This window comes from Anser cygnoides, chromosome Z (assembly GCF_040182565.1).
Source record: "Anser cygnoides isolate HZ-2024a breed goose chromosome Z, Taihu_goose_T2T_genome, whole genome shotgun sequence".
Lineage (NCBI taxonomy): Eukaryota > Metazoa > Chordata > Aves > Anseriformes > Anatidae > Anser > Anser cygnoides.
In genome coordinates this window covers 81326141-81351849 of record NC_089912.1, presented here as the reverse complement: position 1 = coordinate 81351849, position 25709 = coordinate 81326141, and the positions used below count along the sequence as shown (strand labels likewise).

Sequence of the window (25709 nt, the reverse complement as noted above, 5' to 3'; positions counted from 1 at the left end):
TCCAGGGTGACACTTTCTTTCATTTCCTTCCCAGCACTAAAGACTAGATTCAATACGCTGCTTAATCTCTTCATTTGATGGAAGCTTGCAGAATAACTAAAATATCTGATCATAGAACATCTTCTGAAGGAGTCTGTGGTAACAGAGCTATCTGGATGCTTTACTGAATGCAACCTCATGTATACATTCCTGTTAGGCCAGGAAGCAGAGCTATTAAAATAAACTGAATTACAAAGGCTAATGCCAGAACTGGATGCTGCAGAGGGAGACTTGCCCTCCTCCACTTTTGTCATATGCAGTCTCTCCTTTTTGCAAATAAGTGCACCAAGAATAGGTGTTATGAAAACAAGTTTAACTTGATTTTATTATTATCCACAAGTCTCCAGGTATTGTCACACACAAAACAATAAACAGCAACCTCATCTCACATTTTAACTGAGAGCATTCTTGAGGTTTTTTAGTTTGTTTTTCTCCTTCTCCTTTATTTTCTATCTTTTGATTACAAGCTCTTACATTTATGAATGCAGAGCTTCCCCAAAGCAACAGCAGAAGATGCAGCAAATTGAGAGGTGAGGAGGAGGCGGGTGCAGGATGGGTGAAGGCAGGGCCAGGGGCTGTGTGGGAAAGGCTGGCAACCCACCCTCTCAGACTGCCTTGATGGTGCTCTTGTCTTTTCAGGAATGCAGAGCTCTTTTCACAATCACAGTTCTTGGCCTTGTTATTTTAAGTCTCTTTACAGGGGAGTTTTTCTAAGTTGGCAAATAGGTGACTTGTTTTGTTTCCCCCCTACTTCCTTGTGAGTACAATTAATTATTTTAATTAATTAATATTATACCGAGCAGTTTGCTTGGAAAGGAAAGCTATTCTGGTTTTGGTCTAATTACCAGTCCACATTTCTGAATGACAATACAGCTGCTAATTAATCTCTCTGTAGTTCTCACAGAAAGAGATGCTGATAAGCATTTGCCAATTACCATAAGAAAAAAAAATGTCAAGAGTCCTGTTGTGTTTTTCTGGCATTCACTCCCAGTCAGATGAATATCACTATTAAATACACAGACAGACTAACTACTGAGTATGAAAGCCAGCGGGCTGTGAGGCTGCAGCAAAACTGCCCAGACATTACTCATTCAGGAGCTAGCTGTATTTTGCACGTTTGTTCACTCTTGTTGCCTAACATTGCTTGTTACAGTTTTTGCAAATGGGACGGAGGTGAAGCAGTATGGCAGGGCAGCAGGGCAAGTGTCAGACCATCCTGAAAGGGAATTTTTCACAGTGTCCTGGTATTAGTCAATATTAGGGGAAGGCTGGAAGAGGACTTCTGTCCTAGCTTTAATTAACCCGGTTGTTTTAGTGTGGCTGGGGACCTGGGATCTATGTGGGATGCTGCCTGGCTCTAAAGCACTGCCACAGTGAGTGTGCTTCTAGTGGTGTGGAGTGGGGACAACCCCTGGCCTCCGCTGCTCATCTCACAAACTGTGCTTGACAGGCAGTACTGATGTACGGCACTTTGTTTCTTGTATAGGGGAAGTTTGCAGCCTTGCTGACTTTCCTACTGCTGCAGCTAAGCTGTTAATATGAGAAAGCTCATTTTAAATCACCTGGTCATACTAGAGGACTGTGTAGTCTCTCTGCTCTATCCGCGGTGTAGATATGTCCACAGAAACACAGGGCCAGGTGCTCAGCTGGTAGCAGTTACCCCACTCCCTGATCATACCAGCTCAGTGAGACCAAGCTGAGTAACAGGAAGGGAAGGCACAGAACCCGCAGCTATTGACAGTTTATTTCCATTACCTTGAATTTCTCCAGTTTTTGGCATACAGTACCTCATGGCATTTGATGTTCCTGAAGACATGAGCCAACGCATTGGCTGCTGTGGCCATTGTGTGCAGCTGTGGTGAACCAGGGAGCTGCTGCACAGTGGGACACATAGCTAGCTCATGGAAAGCATTGGTTTAAACCATGTTGCACAGCTGGTTTAATTTTTTTTTTCCCCTCTCTGTGTTTGCAGGTCAGAAAATTCTTCACCACAGAAGCGATATCTTAGAAACTGTAGTCCTGATCAATCCCTCGGATGAAGCAGTTAGTACCGAGGTAAGTCACAGAAATATTTCACTGGATGCGTTATTAAAGCTCCGTTAAGTGGACAGAAGGAGAGCAGGTCCTGATTGTGGCTGAAAGCATATGTTAGTAGTAAATATCAACATTATCAACCCTCCCTTGATTTTCTTACTAGTTTCTCAGACTCCTGGTAAACTGCCAAAGGTGTAAACAGAAGCAGATCTCTGATCGTAGCAATCCTTTCCTCATAATGCACCAAATTCCCTTCTTGATGAAATGGAGGCAGTTGTGATAGAACTGCACTTGCTTTTCTTTGGCTCTTCCATTGCTGGTACCTCTAGATGTCTATTTTACACATGAAAATGTGCCTGAAGAGAAACTGGTGCCCTGAGAAAAATTCAGATCTTTGAGGAAAATTGCTGTATGATGGTGACTCTAGTTTGATCTATGTGATCTGTCCTTCAAAAAACATGTAACATAATCACTGGACTCTGGAAAGCACCAGTTCCTCATGAAATCTGTAGAGTAGAGTTAAAGAACTGAGCATATAGTTTAAAGAGAAAATTGAGAAATTTAGATATTGAGACTGAAGGTTTAAAAAATAGGGATAATTGCATTGCTAGCTGGTGCTGGGGAGCACTGACATGGTAAGATTTCTGTGGGGAAATGAAGTGGTTTTACTTTCAATACTTTTAAAAATCTATTTTTTACCAACCCAAAATGATATTAAACACCAACAGGAAGAAACACACTGAAGCAAATGAAATTTGTAGACTTTTATTTTATTTTATTTTATTTTATTTAAAATAACTACTCAGTTAACAGCAGCTCATTGACTGAAAAACTATTTGTGAAAATCTCTTACATTCATTAGAGGTGACTGGTAAGGAACAAGGAGGGCAGCTGGGTAGCAGCTCTTAGGATTGTCTTTAATACATTCAGGCTTTCAGAGTAAAAATAAAAAGCTTTAAAGTGTGTGTGAGGGGGTTGGAGAGTAGAAGAAACTGCCAAAAGTACGGAAATGCTGTTTCTGTTGCTGTTTCTTGTCTTCATTGGATGGATGACCACAAGGAAGAACATTGTCTGAGGCCAATTAATGACTTCTGAACTCTGGCTTTACTCCTTTGGCTCTGGAAGATGTTTGGCTAGGTTACTGCCAACTTCCTTTCACGAGGCTGTGGGAGGCAATCTTTACTTTGCTTTCATCTTGCCAAACTAGTCACAGCCAGAAGTTAGAAGCTGGTCTTTACCTTGGCTGACTAAGCAAGACCCTCACTGGACAAAAGCCAGAAAAGATGATAAGAAAGAGCTAGGAGAATTAAATTGGAGGTTAGAAGAGACGTGCCTTGTGCATTATGGCAAATAGAAAACTTAGCTTTAAGTATCAGTAGTTTTCCATGTTGCAGTTGAGGAGACGGTGATATACCATGGAGCTCTGACTTCATCAGAAGAGGAAATTGAATCTATCAGTTCAGGAAAAACAAAGGCAAAAGTTGTTAGAACAATTTTTTTCTAATCTGTCTGGTAACAGCCATACTGGTGGTAGTTTGAACATGGTTCTGCCCAAAGCTCCTGTCATGTTCTGTCAGCTGCCAAATACTTCCCAAAAGAGAGAAGTCCAAAAGCAGACAGACCACATATCCCCTAAGAAAACAAATTTCTGAAAACCTTATGAACAGTTACTTAGTTTTTAAGAAGACTCCACTCCATTGCCATAATACTCCTCCAATTGTGTATGTAATAAGTAACCCAGTTTTGGCTGAGTCTTGCTGTTTGCTATCTTCAAACAATTTGGGACTTCAACCAAGGGTAAAGCTGAACAGAATTTATCGCCTTGCAATGTTTCTTCTTAAATGTAGTGGTCTTGAAATCAGAAGACAAAATTCTGGTAGTCCCTCAGGATGCTTTGATTATAGCCAGACACAGAATTTATGTGTCTCTGGAAGTTCTTTCATGTGTATCATATGTTACCCTCTACAATCTGCAACCATATATTTACCTTTTTTTTCCCCTGCCATAGTTTTCTAGCTCTGCAGAATCTATTTATTCTGCAGAACCACAGATTAATAAAATAAGTTAAAGGGGAATTATGTCACAGTCGCATATCAGTGATTCATAAATCAGGAAATAATTTTGCTGTTGGAAAACCTAGTAAGTTTATACATAAGTTGGCAGACTGCCCAGAGCTGCTGCCAGCAATGAGAGAAAAGACAGCAGAGGAAACCATCTTTTTTTTATGGTTTTAATACCACTGGCACAGACAGGGTTTCAAGACACACATCAGACAGACCACTGCATTTATGTCTGTTCTTATCTGAAATAGACTCTATCTATCAAGGATATTGTTGAATTTATAATCATCTAAGTGCAATTAGTGACAAACCAGCATTACTTTTGTGCTTAATTAAAGGAACTTACTGTTGTTTAAAGTCAAGGCCACTTATTTAATAAAATAACAATGAAGATGTGGTAGAGCTGGCATCTTCTTGCAGATACAAGCTCTTCAGTGACTCTTTTCTACTTGTACTGAAAACATGAGTTCAGCAGAGATTTAGGTCAAGCCTTTCTGGCTCAGCTTCCCTGGCGTGAGAGGGAATTATTTAGAACAATTGATTGCTTAACAATCAATATACAAATTTGAAAGAATGGCTTGCTAGGAGTGCTGAGGTGATTATGTCATCTCCATGGAGATGGAGTTTGGATATCTACATGTGGAGTTGTTCCAAATGGACTCTTCTCATTTAGTTTAGTTTGGATAGCACTGTTCTGGAATCCCTACTCTGTTTTAACTTAATTCTTCTTGAACAGAGGAATTACCACACTTGAAATTCAAGCCTTACCTTAATCTGAATCGATTTTTTGGTGCTGGAAAAAAAAAAAAACAAAACTTTTTTGAAATATTAGCAAAAGGTTTACTCAACAGTACAGAATCTTATGAAGGTTTTATTTACTCTTATTCTTCAATTTAAGTTGAGATCAGCCAACAGAATGATAGTGAACGTATTAATATTTCTTAGGATACAATTAAATCTCTCCCTGAGGTGGAAACAGGAATTACTAGTAGTTGTTGTGAGGGTCAAGCAAAGTAATGAGAATCTACTTTAAGGCAGTTATTTCAAAATGCAGAAGAAAGTTATTTCTGAATAACAAGCTCCTTTAAGCCATCAGGCATCCCCATAATTTACTAATGTGTATGAAATAAGATCTTTCACAGGCACACTATAAAAAGCCCATAGTTAGTGACATCATGAGGAGTAAATGGTGCATATGACTGTATCTGAGTGCCTGATGGTGAAGTTTATGATTTTGGTGAAACAGAATTGTGATTTGTGACTGTTACTTTTCAGTGTTTTTTTTTTTTTCAACCGAATGGCAAGTTATGCTGTATACTGGGAAAAAAACAAAAATAGAAAAAATAGAATGGCCTTCCAAAAACTGAGTCTGATATGTGTAGTTGTCCCTTATTAGCATATGAGGCACAGTTGACCAAATTTGTCCCGATATATTGCTATTAAAACCTACCAAGGGTTATACAAGGAATATATTTGTTCATTGAAAATATTTCTTGTCGTTCCAATTTTATTCTCTTCTGCTTCTTGCTTGTTTTTCCAAGTCTTTACTTCGACTTATTTATCAGGCCTTCTCCCTAATCGATTTTTGTGCCTCCTTTGTTTCTTTTTGTTACTTGTTAGCAGAAATATAACTTGATGTTTCACCAGTACTGTGAGACTCTGCTGCAAAATATGTTTTAAATTAAGCAAGGTAAACTGCTCATTCTCATGGGAATGCAGAAACACATGGTAACTCCCATTATTGCTGTGTTTCTCTCCTTCACTCTAGGTGCGTTTAATGATCACAGATGCTGCAAGACACAAGCTCCTTGTACTAACTGGACAGTGCTTTGAAAACACAGGAGAACTCATTCTTCAGTCAGGGTCCTTCTCCTTCCAGAACTTCATTGAGATCTTCACAGATCAAGAGGTGTGTTCAGAAAAGTATCTTCCATTTATTGTCATGTGGTGGCACAGGTTTCTAGAAGACCAAAAATGGCCCTCTGTGTTAGGTTGAATTTAGAGTTGGCAGCTTGATGCTGATGCTCTCTACTCTTCTTTCTTTAAAAACATATGCTTTCTTTAAAAACATCTATTTAATTTACTTTTTTTTTTTAAATGTGAGTTGCTTAACTAAAGAATTGCATTTTAATTTGGGGAATTAAGTTTTAACTTTGAGAAATGGGAAACCAGCGAACCTTTTGACAATGGAAGGAGATAGTGTTGCTTCTGAAGTGTACAGGTTGTTTATCTAAGGTGCACATACAAAGCAGGCAAATTGAATTTGACAAAGGTTCTTGCCTGTTGGCAGCTGAGCAGTAGGTGATATTAAATAAGATAGAGACTGTCTGTTGGAACAGCTGGAGAATTTTGCACCACCTACCCACTTGGCTTCTTTACTGTAGTGTTTAAAATCTGGCCAGAGAAATCTGTAAATTTTGTGATCTTTATGCACCAAAAATACAAGTATACGACATACATACATACATACATACCGGTATTTAATGCTGTTTGTTTCATGGCTTGTTATTTTGCTGTCCTGCTTAATGTGCTGTGTCTGAAAACTCCCATAGGGCAGGAGCCCATAGTAAACAAGCTGTCACACTTAATTTGGCTGCTGTGTAAAACATATATTTAGATAAACTATATGGCTGCATCCATAGGATTTTAGTTTCCAAAATTAATTAGGAGAATTTCAGTGGAGTGATATTTGAAAGTTCAGTGCTGAAAAAGCAAAGTTTGCATTAGCTCCGGTGTGACCTTACTGTATCTATTTGATCATGTTCTCAAAGCCTCTTTGTTCTGCATGTGGTTGTAGGGTTAGGGATACCTGCTGGAATTCCAGAACTGGATTCCTGCTCTCTGAAATGCATCTGGCCCCTAAAAGTCAGTTTGCAGAGTTACTTTTCTATGGAATTGCAAGACTGAGCTCCATGCGCTTCTGGCTAAGTAGGAATGCATGAACTACATGCAAAACCAGGGGCAAATCCTATTGTTACAGTTAATAAGCCAACAACAGTTGGCTGGAAAGCAGAGTGGTGATGTCTGGCAACACGCTAGAGCCAGTGTGGGACTGCTGTGGGGCATGTGGGACATATTCCTTTGGCCCCAAGGAGGCTCCCATGGCTCATCTCTGCTGGTGGTAGCATGCTCACCAGCCAGCACGACTCTTTTAAAGCATTGGCATCCAGCTTGTTTTCCCTGAGCCTTGGGCTCTCACTGCTTCTACACGTTTCAGAAACCCAAAGAAAGAACCTGATTCCCATAGAGCAGCCTGTGAATGTGACATTTTTTCAATGCTCCCATTAATGGGAAATTTTCAGAGAGTCTACAAATTGGAAAAATGGTTAGAAAAAAAGGCTAGAAAAAAAGTGGTTAGTGATTTTCCAAATAGTGCTTAAATGAAAGAATTCCTATGCTGTCCTGACCCGTAAGCATGTAAGGTTTGATGAATATTGTGTGAAGTTCATGTTTCTGGTTTCTGTCCCTTTTGTTTCACTGGACCAAACCTGAACTATGGTGATGGAATGTGCCTACAAATAAATAAAGAAGTATTTCCCTTCACCAGGGTGATACTCTTTCGAAGTCCAGTTTAGTAATCCATCTCTAGCTTGCAGACCTCTCTGCAGGCGATGCCTAAAAGCATTGTTTTCAATTTCTCCTGTGCCAGAGCATTGAAGATGTCTTATTCCACTGCCTCTGCAACAACAGCTATCAGAGGAAAAACTTTTTGTTATTGCCTTTGTGGTCCAGGGTATGAAGCAATGTAGTATGCTCTCTGAGCAACCACCTTGCTGTCTGCCTTCTATAGCTACAACACCTTTAAAACTTGAGGATTCTTCAAAAGAGGTATCCCAGTGTTTTAAAGATGTCCAGGTTCATAAATATGTTTCTTTGCTCGCAGACTGACTTTCAATCCAGAGGAAAGAAAGAGCATTTACATTCTTGTGTTATAAAATCATGTAAGCAGTGAAGCTGTCAATGCCCTTTGTGTCATTGTTGGAAATACAAATCCATTAAAGCCTTTACTGGGGCATTCCTGAGCTTGCTATTCCTAACAGATATGATCTATGCCTGGATTTTTTTTTTCCAACTTTTCATTGGCCTGTGCTACCAATAGCTTGACAGTATCTGCATTACGTGTGCCAGCTCTTAAGAGGAAACGGAGATTGAATTTAGTGGTATGAAGCAGAAATCCAAATAAGGTATTATATAAACTAGACAGGACTAACTGCAAACCTTGGGCCAGTATATTAATTAGCTCACTGTATTACTACATGATTTTCTGTCTATCCAGAAAGTTGGCCCTCCATGAGAAACAGTCTGTACACAAGTTATCTATCACCTTATGTATGCAAAGGGCTTTGAATTATTCACCCAAAGGAAGTGATCTTTTACTACTTTTAATTCTCCCTAATAATGTATTTTCAACCCTGACTAGAGACAGCATAAGGACTATACTGAAGATCCTAAATCCATTTCAGAGCTGTGGTCTTTGCTGCCACTCTTATTTCTGTGATAAACAGCAGGAATGGATCTCCTATTTTCGTTGTCATTTACCCTCTTCCATCTTTACACATTTTATTTTGCCTTTTTCTTTGTTCTTTTTCAGACAAAACCATGTCTGACATACAAGTGAAATTTCTTTAGACTCCTGTCAAATGGTTCGGATACTATGTAAGGCTGACAAAGGAAGATAGAAAATATTTATTTTCTGCTTTATTTAGGTATTGGTTGGATTATTTTTGTTTGGATAACAGCCACTGCATCTTTGATGAGTTTTATTTTTGGTAAATGCTGAAAATAAATAATGTAACACAAAGAAAGGAAGTTAGACATAGGCACACAGAGACCCACAGAGATCACTGCAATCAAACATCATTTTAATTTACATATATTAATTTCTTCCGCTGATTCAGTTTGTGGTCCAAGACTTTCAAATTGTTCAGCTGTGGCATAATAGACACTGTTCTTATAGCTCAACTGACAGTTGAGTGTCTGTAAAGAAGATTATGGTATTTTCCATGATACTGTGTGGGCGTATTTTACACCAACGTTTTATATCTGAATTACTTCTTTAAAGAAGAGTTTTACATAATTTGGTGTTTTCTTTGTTAAGAATAAATAGAATAGAGATGGGCTGTGTTTGCCTAACTGGCAGAAGGTTTAAAATATGTTATACTTTTCCATGTTTTTTGTGTACTGATCTGGAACAATTAAACGTTGTTTTTTAGATCACATTGGAACAGAAAAATAGCCTTTCATACTATGGCACGTGGTGGTTTAACATCAATAGGTAGTTCAGCACTGCTCTCTCACTACCTCTCCTCAACAGAACAGGGGGAGGAAATATGATGAAAAAGGCTCATGGGTTGAGATAAGGACAGGGAGATCAATCACCAATTAGTGTCACGGGCAAAACAGACTCAGCATAAAGGAGATTAATATTGTCGCCTACTGCTAACAGATTACCACAGTGGAAAAAAAAAAAAAGCAAAAGCAAACTAAGAACACCTAAGAACACTAAGAACACCTCCGTCCCTTCCACCTCTTCTACCTCCTACCCCTGAGCAGTGTAGTGAAATGGGGGTTACAATAATACTTCATCTTTGCTGTTCTTTCATGGTCACTCTCTTCCCCAACTCCAGCATGGGGTCCCTCCCACGGCATGCCGTCCTTCCCGAACTGAGCCTGCGGGGGCTGCCCACAGACAGCAGCTCTTCAAGAACTGCTCCCACACGGCTCCGTACCACGGGGTCCATCCCCCAGGAGCAAACTGCTCCAGCACGGGTCCCCCACGGGCGGCAGCTCCCCCCAGACCCCCTGCTCCTGCGTGGGCTCCTCTCCACGGGCTGCAGCTCCGGCCCGGGGCCTGCTCCTGCGGGGGCTCTCCATGGGTCACAGCCTCCTCCAGGCCACATCCACCTGCTCCACCGGGGGCTCCTCCACGGGCTGCAGCATGGAGATCTGCTCCGTGTGGGACCCGTGGGCTGCAGGGGGACAGCCTGCTCCACCAGGGGCCTCTCCACAGGCCGCAGGGGAACTGCTGCTGCCTGCCTGGAGCACCTCCTGCCCTCCTGCTGCACTCACCTGGGGGGCTGCAGGGCTGCTTCTCACTCCTCATTTTCAGCTGCTGTAGCACACCATTTTTCCCTGTCTTCAATCTGCTCTCCCAGAGGCCCAACCAGCATTGCTCACTGGCTTAGGTCTGGCCAGTGGTGGGTCCTTCTTGGAACCAGATTGAGATGGCTCTGATCTGACATGGGGGCAGCTGCTGGGCTCTGCTCACAGAGGCCACCCCTGCAGCACTCTGTTACCAAAACCTTGCTAAATGAGCCCAGTACAGCCTGTTCAGAGGATGTGCTGTTTCCCATAGGTATTTGCATGGCTCTTCCAGATCGATTGGGGCAGCACAGAGGCTCATGAGCCAGTGGTAGAGATGGTGGCAGCGCTTGCAGTTTTAAACTCATAGCTCTCATCCCCTCTGAATATAAAAGCTTCTACCATCCTACTATAAAGGGTGAAGGAAGGAAGGGAGAACCTTGGGGTAATTTCCTCCTTTGGGCAGAGAGGAAGGGATCAGGAGTAAGCAGTTCCTTTGTATTTAAAATAATAATAACAATAATAATAATAATAATACAGTAGTAAACTAATAGTGTAAACAAGTTCCTTGGCTTCTAGGATGAGTACTCACCCATGCAGAAGGTCTAACAAAAGTCTTATCTATCTGATTAGCTAATGTTATTTTCTGTCATTAATTATCATTAAAAATTAATTTATGTGTATCTTGCGTTTTTGTTTCACAACCCTAGATTGGTGAATTATTGAGCACCACACACCCTGCCAACAAAGCCAGCTTAACTCTTTTCTGCCCTGAGGAAGGGGACTGGAAAAATTCTAATCTTGACCGACACAACCTTCAAGACTTCATTAACATTAAACTCAACTCATCTTCCATATTGCCTGAAATGGAAGGACTTTCTGAATTTACAGAGTATCTGTCAGAATCGGTAGAAGTGCCATCACCCTTTGACATTTTGGAACCTCCAACCTCAGGAGGCTTCTTGAAACTCTCCAAACCCTGCTGTTATATTTTCCCGGGTGGACGAGGAGACTCTGCATTGTTTGCAGTGAATGGATTCAACATGCTTATCAATGGAGGATCTGAAAGAAAATCTTGCTTTTGGAAGCTTATCCGGCATTTGGACAGGGTAGATTCTATTCTGCTCACTCACATCGGAGATGATAACCTGCCAGGAATCAATAGCATGCTTCAGCGAAAAATAGCTGAATTAGAAGAGGAACAGTCTCAAGGGTCTACTACCAACAGTGACTGGATGAAAAATCTGATCTCACCGGATTTAGGAGTTGTATTCCTTAATGTACCTGAGAACCTGAAGAATCTGGATCCTAACATCAGAGTTAAAAGGAGTGTCGAAGAAGCTTGCTTTACTCTTCAGTATTTAAATAAATTGTCTATGAAACCAGAACCTCTTTTCAGAAATGTGGGAAATACCATTGATCCCATTATTTTATTTCAGAAAATGGGAGTTGGTAAACTTGAGATGTATGTGCTTAATCCTGTCAAAAGTAGCAAAGAGATGCAATATTTTATGCAACAGTGGAGTGGTACTAACAGAGATAAAGCTGAATTTCTGCTACCAAATGGCCAAGAACTAGACATTCCATTATCCTATTTCACTTCTGTTTCATCCCTGATTGTTTGGCATCCAGCTAATCCTTCAGAAAAAATAATTCGAGTTCTGTTTCCTGGAAACAGCACCCAATATAATATTCTAGAAGGACTAGAAAAACTCAAACACTTGGACTTCCTTAAACAACCAATGGTTACACAAAAAGACCTACTTGGAAACATTGCTAGTCCGGCTGTGAAACAATCAAAGTTGAAACAGCGAACTGACAGCAAAGAGAGTCTCAAGCCTGCTGCAAAGACACCACCAAGCAAGACTGTCAGAAAAGAATCTAAAGAAGAAACTCCAGAGCCTGCAAAGCCTAGTCCAGCACCAGAAAAGCCTCAGAAATTAGAAAGCAAAGAAAAAGTTCCAGTTAAAAAAGAGAAACCAGCAAAACCAGAAACCAAACCTATAGTGGCAGAAAAAGATATAACAAGTAAGGAAGAACAATTACTGAAATCTGAAACTCCTGAAAAACAAGCTACAGATGTCAAACCAAAAGTGACAAAGGAGAAGCCAGTGAAAAAGGAAGTCAAAGCAAAACCTGAAGAAAAGAAAGAGGAAAAAGAAAAAACAAAGAAAGAGGTTTCTAAAAAAGAGGAGAAAACTCCCATCAAAAAAGAGGAAAAACCCAAAAAAGAAGAGATCAAGAAAGAAGTTAAAAAAGAGGTGAAAAAGGAAGAGAAGAAGGAAATTAAGAAGGAAGTGAAGAAAGAAGCTCCACCAAAGGAAGTGAAGAAAGAAGCTAAAAAAGAAGAGAAAAAAGAAGTTAAGAAGGAAGAAAAAGAAGCCAAAAAGGACATCAAAAAGGTTCCTAAAGAAACAAAGAAGACACCCACTCCTTCAGCTGAAACCAAAAAGCCAGCAGCAAAACCTAAACCACAAAAGAAGGAGGAGCCTGCTAAAAAAGAAGCAGTACCTGCTGGAAAACCAAAGGAAAAGGGAAAAATTAAGACTGTGAAGAAGGAGATCAAAGTCAGTGGAGCACAAGCTGCCCTTGCAGCCGTTGGAGCTGCTGCTACAACTGTAGCTGCTGTAGCAGCTGCAGAAATTACAGCTAGTGGAAAAGAACTTGAGGCAGAGAGGTCCCTTATGTCTTCACCAGAGGATTTAACAAAGGATTTTGAAGAATTAAAAGCTGAAGAAGTGGAAACAATAAAAGCAACAAAACCTCAGGTTGCACTCATAGAGGATGAACTGAAGCTCTCTGGCAAAGAACAAAAAGAGGCCTTTGATATCCAAAAGGAAAAATTAGACAATGAAGGACCTGCTGAGTCCTCTGATGAAGGCATAACTACCACAGAGGCTGAGGGTGAGTGTGAACAGACACCTGAAGAATTGGAACCTGTGGAAAAGCACAGGGTTGATGACAATGAAAAGTTTGAAGATGAGGGAACTGGCTTGGAAGAATCATCTGAAGCAGGAGATTATGAGGAGAAGGCAGAGACAGAAGAAGCTGAAGAACGAGGTGAAGATGAGGAAGAAAAGACACCATTTGACACCACAAAACCATACATGGAAGAAGCTAGAAAAGTGGGTAAGAGTGCAGAAGAAATAATGGCCAAAACAGATGCTAATATCAAAGATGAAAAATATATTGAAAAGGCAGATTATGAGGCATCAGATGAACGGGCTGAGGAGGACAGGGAAGAAGCAGTAGAAAAGGCAGAAACTGAAGAGACTGAAGAAGAGGAAGAAGACAAAGCAGAAGACATCAGAGATGAAGAGGAGACTGAAAAAACAGAAGCTGAAGAAGATTATGTGATGGCTGTGGTAGACAAAGCTGCAGAAGCTGGTGAAGTTGAAGATAAATATGGCCTACTCATCATTACACCAACAAAACACTCAGAGCCTCAGTCTCCAGCTGTTGAACCAGCCTCTTCAATCCATGATGAGACATTACCTGGTGGTTCAGAAAGTGAAGCCACTGTTTCTGATGAAGAAAATAGAGAAGATCAGCCTGAGGAATTCACTGCTACTTCGGGTTATACACAGTCTACCATTGAAATATCTAGCGAACCAACTCCAATGGATGAAATGTCTACGCCCCGGGATGTCATGAGTGATGAAACTAACAACGAGGAAAGTGAGTCACCTTCTCAGGAGTATGTGAATATTACCAAGTATGAGACATCACTGTACTCTCAAGAGTTTGGTAGGCCTAAACTTTCTCCACTTCCAGATGCTCTTAATGGATTATCAGAAGGATCCAAAACAGAGGCCACAGAAGGTAAAGACTATAATGCCTCAGCTTCTACCATCTCACCACCTTCTTCATTAGAGGAAGACAAATTCTGCAAATCCGTGTTCCAGGATGTGTACCGGCAAAAAGAAAGTGAAATCCAAGGCACTGCCAAATTAGAAATCAAAGAAACCTGTCCAGAAGATGTTTCTGGAAAACTTAGTCCAGCCAAGAGTCCAGCTGATAGTTTGTCCCCTCCATCACCAGTTGCCAAAACACCACTGGGTGAACGCAGTGTCAACTTTTCACTCACTCCTAATGAGATCAAGGTCTTGGCTGAGCCTGTCCCCGTTGCTGCATTGCCCAATGTACGTCAAGAAGTTGCTGAAGAGCACTGTGCAAGCCCTGAAGATAAAACATTAGAAGTAGCATCTCCCTCACAGTCTGCTGCTGGTAGTGCTGGTCACACACCTTATTATCAGTCTCCCACTGATGAAAAATCCAGTCAGCTTCCCTCTGAAACAAGTGAAAAGTCAACAGAAGCTCCAGTTAGCTTTGAATTCAGTGAAGTCAAAGATGAGTCTGCAAAACCCAGAATAAGCCCTATGGATGAGCCTGTGCCAGATTCAGAATCTCCTATTGAAAAGGTTCTCTCACCTCTACGGAGTCCACCACTGATAGGTTCAGAGACCACTTATGATACATTTTTGAGTGCTGATGTAAAGTCTCCCACCAGAGATTATGGAAGTCCTTCTGAGGAGAAACCTGAAAAAGAAAAATCACCAGTTCAAATGAGCCCAGCTTCTGAAGCCAGCTCAGTGGGGCTTTTCCAAGAAAAACAAGATGAAAAAAGCATGGAGTTTATGGTAATTAAGGAAGGCTTCAGCCTAGAGAGAAGAATGGAGGATACAGAACCCAGCAGCTCCCAGTCTTCACTGGTCTTGGATGAGCGAAAGTTGACAGGTGATCTCTCACCTACTCAAATAGATATCAGTCAGTTTGGTTCCTTAAAAGAGGACACAAAAATGTCAATTTCTGAAGGCACTGTTTCTGATAAGTCTGCAACTCCTGTTGATGAGGTCGTAGCAGAAGACACGTATTCCCATATTGAAGGAGTAGCTTCTGTCTCCACAGCATCTGTTGCTACTAGTTCATTTCCAGAACCAACTACTGATGATGTATCCCCCTCTTTGCATGCTGAGGTTGGATCACCCCACTCTACAGAAGTTGACGATTCCCTTTCAGTGTCAGTTGTACAAACACCAACGACGTTTCAGGAAACAGAAATGTCTCCATCTAAGGAGGAGTGCCCAAGACCTATGTCAATTTCTCCACCAGATTTCTCACCTAAAACTGCAAAATCAAGAACCCCAGTGCATGATCACAGATCTCCTGAACAGTCAACTATGTCAGTAGAGTTTGGTCAGGAATCCCCTGAGCAGTCTTTAGCGATGGACTTCAGTAGGCAATCTCCTGAATATCCTCCTGTAGGCACTAGTATACACCATATATCTGAAAATGGACCAACAGAAGTAGATTATAGCCCTTCAGATATACAGGAGCCTACTTTTGCACGGAAGATTTCCCCTGTGGAGCAGACATCTTACTCTCAAGAGAAGGATATTTCAGAAATTATTTCAGTTTCTCAAATTGAAGCTTCATCTTCAAGTTCATCAGCTCATACTCCTTCCCAGGTAACTTCTCCACTGCCAGAGGAAACATTTGCAGGTGCCGTTCCACCCAGAGATATGTCACTTCATTCTCCTCTTACCTCAGAAAAGGTGCAGAGCCTAGGAGAAAAGCTGTCACCAAAGTCTGATCTATCTCCATTAAGTCCAAGGGAATCTTCTCCTCTATACTCTCCTAGTTTTCCAGATTCACCTCCTGCAGTCACAGAAGCAGTATCAGCTAGTCATGCATCTTCTTTGTCATTGCAAATGTCCTCTGACAAAGCCTTTGGTTACCAGGCTGTGACATTACAGGAACCCCTAGCAAAGCACAGCCCAGAACCTTTATTCAGCCCAGAAAAAGAAGACTCAGAGAAAAGCAGCAGGTCACCAGAGGACCTTAGTTATTCTTATGAGGCCACAGAAAAAACTGCTAGATCACCAGAGGATATTAGCTACTCCTACGAGGCAGTTGGAAAATCTACTAAATCGCCTGAAGCCACAGATTATTCCTATGATACAACAGGGAAAACTTCTAGGTCACCTGAAGCCACAGATTACTCCTATGAGATGACGGGGAAAACCACCAGGTCACCAGGGGCCACAGATTACTCCTATGAGATGACAGAGGAAACCACCAGGTCACCTGGTGAAACAGATTATTCCTATGATATGACAGGAAAAACCACCGGGTCACCTGGGGACACAGATTATTCCTATGAGACAACAGGCAAAACCACCAGATCACCTGAGGCCACAGATTATTCCTATGAGATAATTGGGAAAACCACCAAATCACTTGATGTCACAGATTTTTCCTATGAGAAAATTGGGAAAGCTACCAAATCACTTGATGCTATGGATTATTCATTTGAAGCAACAGGGAAAACCACTAAGTCACCAGAAGCCATGGGCTACTGCTATGAGACAACTGGGAGAACCACCAGGTCACCAGAGGCCACAGCTTACTCCTATGACACAACTGGGAAATCCACTAGCTCACCTGAAGCCACAGATTATTCATTTGAGACAACTGAGCAAGCCACCAGGTCACCTGAACCTACTAGCTACTCCTATGAAGCAAGCGCACATTTTACTCCGGGAAAATCGTTAGCAGAATCTCGTCAAGATGTTGATTTATGCCTTGTGTCCTCCTGCGAATATAAGCATCCTAAAACTGAACTTTCACCTTCATTTATCAACCCTAATCCCCTCGAGTGGTTTGCAAGTGAAGAGCAGTCTCAAGATCAAGAAAAGCCATTAACTCAGTCTGGGGGAGCCCAGCCACCCTCCGGGGGAAAGCAGCAGGGTCGGCAGTGCGATGAAACACCTCCCACTTCAGTGAGCGAGTCTGCCCCATCTCAGACGGATTCAGATGTTCCCCCCGAGACTGAGGAATGCCCTTCCATCACTGCAGATGCTAACATTGACTCAGAAGATGAGTCAGAAACCATTCCAACAGACAAGACAATTACATACAAACACATTGACCCACCGCCGGTCCCGATGCAGGATCGCAGCCCTTCCCCTAGGCACCCTGATGTCTCCATGGTTGATCCAGAGGCTTTGCCTGTTGACCAGAATCTGGGTAAACCTTTGAAGAAGGACCTCAAGGAAAAGACGAAAACAAAAAAACAGGGTACTAAGACCAAGTCATCTTCTCCTGTCAAAAAAAGTGATGGTAAATCGAAACAAGTGGCTTCACCAAAGCCAGCTGTGAAAGAATCTTTAGAAAAAAATTCCAAAACAGCTTCTCCAAAAAAGAAGGAGTCTGTGGAGAAGGCAACCAAAAATATCTCTAATCCAGAAGTAAAGTCCCGAGTGGAAGAGAAAGATAAGGATACCAAGAATGCAGCAAATACAACAGCATCCAAGTCAGCAAAGACTGCAACCACAGGTAAAAGCATATAGGAACTCTCTAGTTGTTAAGACAGGGAAGTTAAATTGCCTTTATATCAGTTGGGAATGTGGTTTTCAGCAACCCCACAAAGAAAGTCCATGTTTTAGATACAAATACAGGATGTAAAGGACAAATTTAAATGAATGAAATTCTCTGAATTAACTCTTTTAATCTGAGCAACTTGATGAGTCAGTTTGCAGAGATGTAAAGAATTAGTTCAAGCACATCAAGTACAAAAAAGCTTAATACCACCTGTCTAAATTGTTAACCGACTAATAGAATTAAAAGTACTGCTCTTGTGGGTGAAGTGAAATTAACAGTGGAGAGATCCACTTTATTCATTTCCAGAATCATGTAGGCACAATGCTCTTAACAAAAACTAACACAGTTTAATGTTGTGAGATGCAAGATGCTGTAGGACATTGTATGCTCTTATTACTTTGCTGGATTATTTTTAAAAAGAGTATTTAAAAAATATATATAACAGTAGTAAGAGCACTTTCAGTGAGCTAAGCATATATATCACATAATCCGGTTAGTCTTATGCCATCAGTGGTGACTCAAAATGTGGAAAGTTAATGTCATTTTGAATGACTGTTGTGCCTTCTAAGTAGTAATAAAATACAAATTAAATTACTGAAGAAGGCATTGTGCATGTTGTTTCCAGCAGATCTTATTACAGAGTTTTGAGGATACTCCGATTTTACTGTTATCAACAGGACTGACATTCTCTTGAAAGCTTTTTACTCCCAGCAGGTCTGGGATTCAGTACAAGCAAACCAACATTCATGTCCGTAGCTCTCCCATTTGAAGTAGTCCACTGTGCGTTTCTTATACCATAGTTTGCATGTCTCTGCTAGTAGATGCCTTTCAAAACAGCAGTTTAGTTCCTCACACTGTACATTTCTCCAGAACTTTACCTCTATATTAGATTTTTTTCCTTGAAGCATACTTCTCAGGCATATGCTAGAGCTTAAGACAAGACTCATTTGATATTGACATTTAGGTTTAAAATATAATGCCCAATATTGTATGCAAAGTTAGCGTCCACAATTCCAGATGTATCATTGATTTTTTTTTAATTATTATTATTATTTTTTGTGTGATAAAAGATGGTAAAAATTTTTGTAACATACCCAATAGTTAAAAATGCTCTAAATCAGGAAATATTTTCACATTATGATGCTTGTTTGGCATATTGCCCTCTGATGAATCAAGCTAGATCAAGCTAGACAATTGTAATGGACTTTCCTGGCCTTTCAATATGTGACCCTAAATAAAGTGTACTGCTCAGATAATTTAGTTTACCGAACATCATCTTCTATAACATCATGAGGAGGCTAGTAATCGATAAATGGCCATCATCTGAATACGATTACTGATTGAACCCTGATTGCCAGTTCACACTGTGATCCAGTGTGTGGCAAAAGCAGCTTTTTTGTAAGTATGTGAGTGTTTAAAATTTGGACTTCCTTTTGAATGAAATTCATCTTAGCCACTGCACTATTCATTGCAGCTTCTTCCCCCTGCTTTTTGTGATGGGGCCAATCTGTGTATGTAAATAAATATAGCTTCAAATCTGCATGGTTCCCTATGCAACCCTATGTTTCATCATCACGCAGATCTGAGACTTTCAAAAAGCTATGCTTTTTAACTTAAAAATTAAGGCTGCCATTTATTGAATGGTAATTCAGTAATCACAGATTTGTGTAGTAATTGTTGGATAATAGTAGCATATTACTCGGAAATGTTCAGTCAATTGTTGGTTATGTGGCAGTGAGTTTTTATTGTAATATATAGTTACATGTGTTCAGGTTTTTTCCTCCTAGTACAATCAGTATTTGGATTCAACAAAGCTCGAGCATGTCATTAAGTGTAGGAGGGTAATGCCATAATTGTTTCACAAGACACAGAAGTACAGCTGTAACACTTAACCAGCAGTAGCTATTTTAAGGAGTATCACCTCAATGATTTTAATGGTCACTAATAAATGCATGTTTTTAACCACCTCGGGATGTATTCTTTTGTTGTTTAATTTCCAAAGGACCTGGGACTACTAAGTCAGCAAAATCTACGGCAGTGCCTCCAGGACCTCCAGTGTATTTGGATCTGGTGTACATTCCCAACCACAGCAATAGTAAGAATGTTGACGTTGAGTTTTTCAAGAGGGTGCGGTCATCCTACTACGTGGTGAGCGGGAATGATGCCGCAGCCGAGGAGCCAAGCAGGGCTGTTCTGGACTCCCTGCTGGAGGGCAAGGCCCAGTGGGAGAGCAACATGCAGGTAGGCTCTTTGCTAGTATTTCTGCCTGGAAATTAAAACCTTTCTGAGAAGCAACCATGGGTAGCCAGAGCACCTGTGGAGTGGACAGCCGCTGCTGTGGACAGGAGGTTCCCAGCCAGGGCACCTCATTTCATCAGTGATGAAACCAGTGAGAGGACACACGAGTGAAGTACAGCTGTGGTCAGCTGCGCCTCTATTCCTCGCCCTTCTGACTGAATGTCCTGAAGAATAATATGGTTGAAAATGCCTTATTTACAGGGCCTTTTGGCTGTTTCATGTTATTATTATACCATATATGATCTGGGTTTGAGAACCTTTCAGTTTGCATGTAGGAAAGAAAAAATTAACATTCTGTTGTTTGTACAGCAACCACGTACACTTGGAAACTCCTTGTGCATTTCCAATGTGATAAATAAATAAATAAATAGGCCATAATCAGAAGGGATATCAGTGCAGACTATACCTTGCTCCTTCTCTGAAAAGCTGTATTTGAGCCCCTTACAGAACTAAGGTTTTATTATGATAAACTGCTTCTTTACAGTCATTTTATCTTATCTACTTTTTTTTAATTATTATTTCTTTTTATCCATAAATTTATCTTATTACTTACTGCATAAAGATCTGATCTTTCCAAAAGGGAAATGTAACTGCTGGTTGGCACTTTTAACAAAGACAATTTTCTTAGAATTTTCTTTTGTTGCTCATGCCTGAGAAGCTCTCCTTTTTCATGTTATAGGTGACCTTAATCCCAACACATGACTCAGAAGTGATGAGAGAATGGTACCAAGAGACCCATGAGAAACAGCAGGACCTCAACATCATGGTTTTGGCAAGCAGCAGCACGGTTGTTATGCAAGATGAATCTTTTCCTGCATGCAAGATTGAACTGTAAGAACAAGACCACGCACCACAACGTTAAACTTCGTTTCCAGAAATTCTTCAGTTTGAAAACACCTTTTCTAAAAATTCAACCCATCTATTTCAACTGCTGAACTATATACCTGCCAAATGCTATACTGTGTCACGGTGATGCAAGTCACTAATATTTTTCAGTCTTTGCTGATTGCTAAGGGAAGTAACAGTATTCCTATAGTAGGGTTCAAATTACTGCGAAAATACAGATCCAGTTTCATCTCCGCTGAACGTTTAGAAACCATGCACTAGCAACCATAACTGACTTCTGCCAGGTAGAGGCATTTGCCCTCTAAAGAAACACAACAAGAGAGAAAGAGAGAGAGGGGTAGGAGGAGAAAGTAATAAATAATTAGATCTGCATTAGTCTCATGGCAATAGATGTATCGCTTACTGCAGTCTGCTTATGCTCTCATATGAAAAGAAAGTTTTAAATTTGTATCAATCCGAGCTATCGCAAAGGGGGTCCTTACTTTACAGAGTTAAGTTAGCTGGAAAATGTAAAGAAACAGAACGTGGCTAGGAAACGACATAAAACTTAAACTCTCATAGCAGTTTTCCACTTTAATTTGAACTCTGCATACTGACATACCATAACAATCATAGGCCAAATATGCACATTGTCTGAACCCCATCCAGAACTCTAAAACCTTCCTTTTAACATCCAGAATTATTGGTCTAAGGCATACTCCCAGCAAAAGTTCACTTACTCCACTCAGAATTGACCAGTCCACATGCTTAAACACCCATGTCAACTGTTGATTGACCGAAGCAAAATACCAAAGCAGTTGGGAGTACATACAGTAGACAATTTGCCTTAGGAAGTGACTTGAATGTACAAAGAAACTCGATGCACTTATTTTTTACTGTTGAGACAGCAAATTTATAAACACCAGTGTAGGATCACAGTTACACCAGTAAAGAAGTGTGAGTGTGCATGTGTGGTACTAGAAACCTATCTGACTGGTCAAATGGCTTGGTGCTATGAATTACATATCTTAGTCATGAGAACACTTCATTGGTGCACCTGGACAGCTGAAGAAGGCAAGACGAGCATTTCTTTTGAAAGCTTCTTTTGTACTGTGGAAGCAGGATTGAAGTGGTGTCCAGTATCAGAGTTGCAAAACTTAGTGAAATTTTCAGAATGATAAAAAGGTTACCTGCGAGTCTGTACAGTATTCAACCTTCCTTTGTCTTACATTATTTTATTTGTTTAATTTAAGAGTGAATATGGGAACAAATGTACAGAAACCTTTTTTTAGCAATGTGTGAACTTTTAATAGATGAATTTTTAACAAAAGTTTTCATTTACAGGAAAATGCAAAGAAAAATTTTTCAGGTGAAGGCAGTTTTTTTAGTAGTTTTGTAAGATAAATGAATAATGTTGTTTAAGGTTCTAGTGAGAATGGATATTAAGCTAAAATTTATTGAAAATAGTCAACTGCCAAAACCTTTTTTGGGGATAGGTGCAGAGGGGGCACCCTAATGATAAAATTAATCTATTCATGTTGAAAGAAAATAGAATTTGAAATGTTGATTGCCTAATATTTACAAGTGTCTACATTCTCAACCCTCACAAGATCTTGAGAAAAGATAGAATAAGCAATAAGCTAAAATAAGTCCTTTCCTTTCCTTTCCTTTCCTTTCCTTTCCTTTCCTTTCCTTTCCTTTCCTTTCCTTTCCTTTCCTTTCCTTTCCTTTCCTTTCCTTTCCTTTCCTTTCCTTTCCTTTCCTTTCCTTTCCTTTCCTTTCCTTTCCTTTCCTTTCCTTTCCTTTCCTTTCCTTTCCTTTCCTTTCCTTTCCTTTCCTTTCCTTTCCTTTCCTTTCCTTTCCTTTCCTTTCCTTTCCTTTCCTTTCCTTTCCTTTCCTTTCCTTTCCTTTCCTTTCCTTTCCTTTCCTTTCCTTTCCTCCCTTCTTTTCCCCTTTCTTTCCTTCTCTAGACTGCCTGCAGAGGAACAGCATGTAGAACAGTTCCATAATTTAAGACAGTTTGGATTTTTTAGTCTCAGAAGTTTTACCCCAATGGAAAAAAAAAAAAAAAAAAAAAAGTTACTTTGTAGAAGGTTTGCGAATCAGAATTTAAAGAAGGTATAAAGGCCTCTGAAATGGAGATATGTGCTGGTCTGTATGATTCAATGTTATGGCTGATATTAATTTTCACAATGTAGTGAACTATGACCTCATTTTATTTTCTTTACTTCTAATTTATTTCAAATTTACATAGTTAGGATATTTTTGTTTAATAGGTATATGTTTGCACTCCTAATTTTTATGATTTTTTTTTTTTATCCTGCTTTAGGGCCCTTTAAATATGGGCTCCTGAGGCCCATTTAATGCTGTGAATTACTGTTTGTCAACTGTTGGGGTTTTTGATTTATTTTTAATGTCTTCTTTTTTTAGGTATCTCTAGCAATGCTGTTTTATTTATTGCTATACCTTTTAAGCTGTTAAGAATAACTCAGAATGACTATGGCACAAAAGGCAGGTGGAAATGTATTGTGAAAGCAAGCATGTTTGCTGGGCTCATAATCATTTACTTAAATTACTTTAGTAATACATAGTTTTCGAAGTTATAGGCAAAATATTGGCAGAATAGTTGTATTGTTTCTACAATTCTTTCTGCTTTGTCTACTTTCTTATATAGGTAAGATTTCAAACATTTTGAGTGGGAACAGATTAACAGATTTTCTGATTTTATGACAAAATCTGAAACAGTTTGTACCTCTGCTTTGGTAGAAAATCTGTTTTAAGTACAGCAGTGGTCCTGAGATAAATCTCACACCACTGTGAATCAAGAGCAACTTCACTACAATCAGGGAAGTTACAGTCATTCAATCCTACTGTAAATTAAATTAGAATTAAGCCTTAAATCTCCCCAAGCAAGTTTGTGATGGCTCAAGCATTTGTTTTACTTAAAAAAAAAAAAAAAGTAGTTACAGCTGATCTTAAAATGTGCATTTGTTTTTTTTGCTGCTACAATAATATTAAAAGCTCAGCCTGGCTCTTCCGAGGTTTTGTAATGCCTGTTCCATCCATTCCCTTTTAAATGGCAACCACCCCTGGGTGCAACAAAATGATGAACTCCCTCCTCCATTAGCTCCTCTTGCCCTTAATGTCTTTCCTGCCTGTGGAACTAATCTAACTGTGCTAGTTGTAATACTACACAATTAGCTTAGGAACAGTCATCAAAATGTACCATGTACATTAACGATGAGTGCTGTTGATTGGCATAGATTTCTAGGAGCATGGTTTGTTATTGATTACTCTAATTATAAAGATTCAGTGTCTGAGTGTAAAGGACACTCCATTTAAATGATGGTGTTATCCATAATAGCATCCCAGTCATGATCTTTATGCTACTAAGTATACTGCTTAATAAAATTCAATGAAGAATTAACTTTAGAGATCGCCTCCCACTCTTGAACTTGGACAGGGCCTCTCTTGCATGCCTTTTCAAAGTCCTGTGGTGGGCCTGACTTCATTGACCTCTACTTTTCACCCCATCTTTCAAAAATTCACTTTTGATTTTTTTTTTTTTAATTACCTTACATGCTGTGGTGAATGGAGCTAACCGTATATGTGAATGTTTTTTTTTTCTTAATTGCCTGCAATAGCTTACGCTATTTAGGAGAGTTCCAGTACTCATTTTAGTAAGATTTAATTGATTTGTTAATTGAATTTTCAGTCCCTCCCGCCACAAGCAAGTGAGCTCCAAAGAGCGCTTACTGTGCATTTGGAACATTTACGTCATATGCTTCTCTCTGTTCATCTGTCGCCAGAGGTTCTTGCTCAGTAATGATGTTTTGAGAGAAATAGTAATTTTGTTGGTCTGGATTTATTAGAAAAGGAAAAAGTATAATACTTACACTTGAAAGAAACTGTAAGCTTTCATCTTTTCACTTAATAATTGAACAAAACACTAAAAGCAACTAAGGGTAAGCATTTCTTAGAATGCAATTATACTATTCACCTGATTTAAAAATGTTTGCTATTTAAAATAAAAGAAAAAAAAAAAGAAAAAATAGTCTGTTTGTTGTGACTTTACAAAAAAAATCTAAAAATTAAATAACTAAATAAAACAATTGCATAAAAATATTGAAAGGAGAGAAAAAAAAGGGAGAAAAATAATACAAAGCTTCTCTGCACTAGACTTGCTAGGAGCTCCAAATGACAGGAGCTACCTCTTCAAGACTGGGCTGTAATCACAACTGTAAAAGAGCAAATCTGAAATATGCTTTCACGCATTTGCATGCAGCCATTATCTTCCAAATCATGGAAAGAAACAGTCTTGTTGCTGGCTGAGAAGCACCTCACACACCTCCTCTCTCTTGTTCTGAATGGTGTTTGTGTCAGTCTGCAGCTGTGTATGGTATTATGTCTTATAATCCTGCATCACTTCTATTCTATCCAGTCATATCTAATGTAGAAAATTAGTTTCCAGTGAAAGTAATATGTAGTGCTTTTATGATATTTGTGTGCAATATCCCCTCTTCCATTGAGGATATTTGATGTAAAGGAAACAAACTCAGTTCCACAATAAAATACAAAAGTGGTAAAGTGGTGTTGACATGTTTCTTGTCTTTGTGTGTGTACGCATTTGTAAGTTTCCCCTTTCCTTCAATCATGATGGCCTGTTATATGGGGTTTTGCTCAAAATATCAGTGACTATTTAAGTATTAGATTAGAACCAATCTCTATTTAGAAATTTGAAAATAAATGAAGATTACTTTTATCTCTCGTGGTGTAAAACATTACCATGATGTACCATGATGTGGCTTCTTTTTGTTCTCATTTCTGTATTCCCCAGCAGCATGAGAAAACACCTCATTTTCAGTAAGTACGCATTCAAGTGGCTGTGTCAGAGATGATACCCAATAAAGCTACATCAACCCAAACCGTCCCTGGTTTGAAAAGAGATCTTTTCCAAACCAGGGAGTTGTTGCAGTTTAACAAGAGTGA

The 25709-nt window shown here is 39.8% G+C and overlaps 1 protein-coding gene across 1 annotated transcript in view; it reads left to right on the top strand.

Moving 5' to 3' along the window:
- Positions 1-25307, top strand: part of MAP1B (microtubule associated protein 1B) — a 72773-nt gene extending 47466 nt beyond the window's left edge. The window contains exons 3-7 of the mRNA XM_066988815.1: positions 2012-2094; positions 5902-6042; positions 10925-17552; positions 19600-19838; positions 20575-25307. Of these exons, the coding sequence (XP_066844916.1) occupies positions 2012-2094; positions 5902-6042; positions 10925-17552; positions 19600-19838; positions 20575-20730 (7247 nt within the window). The 3' untranslated portion in view covers positions 20731-25307. The remainder of the gene's footprint in view (positions 1-2011; positions 2095-5901; positions 6043-10924; positions 17553-19599; positions 19839-20574) is intronic.
- The last annotated feature ends 402 nt before the right edge of the window (positions 25308-25709 follow it).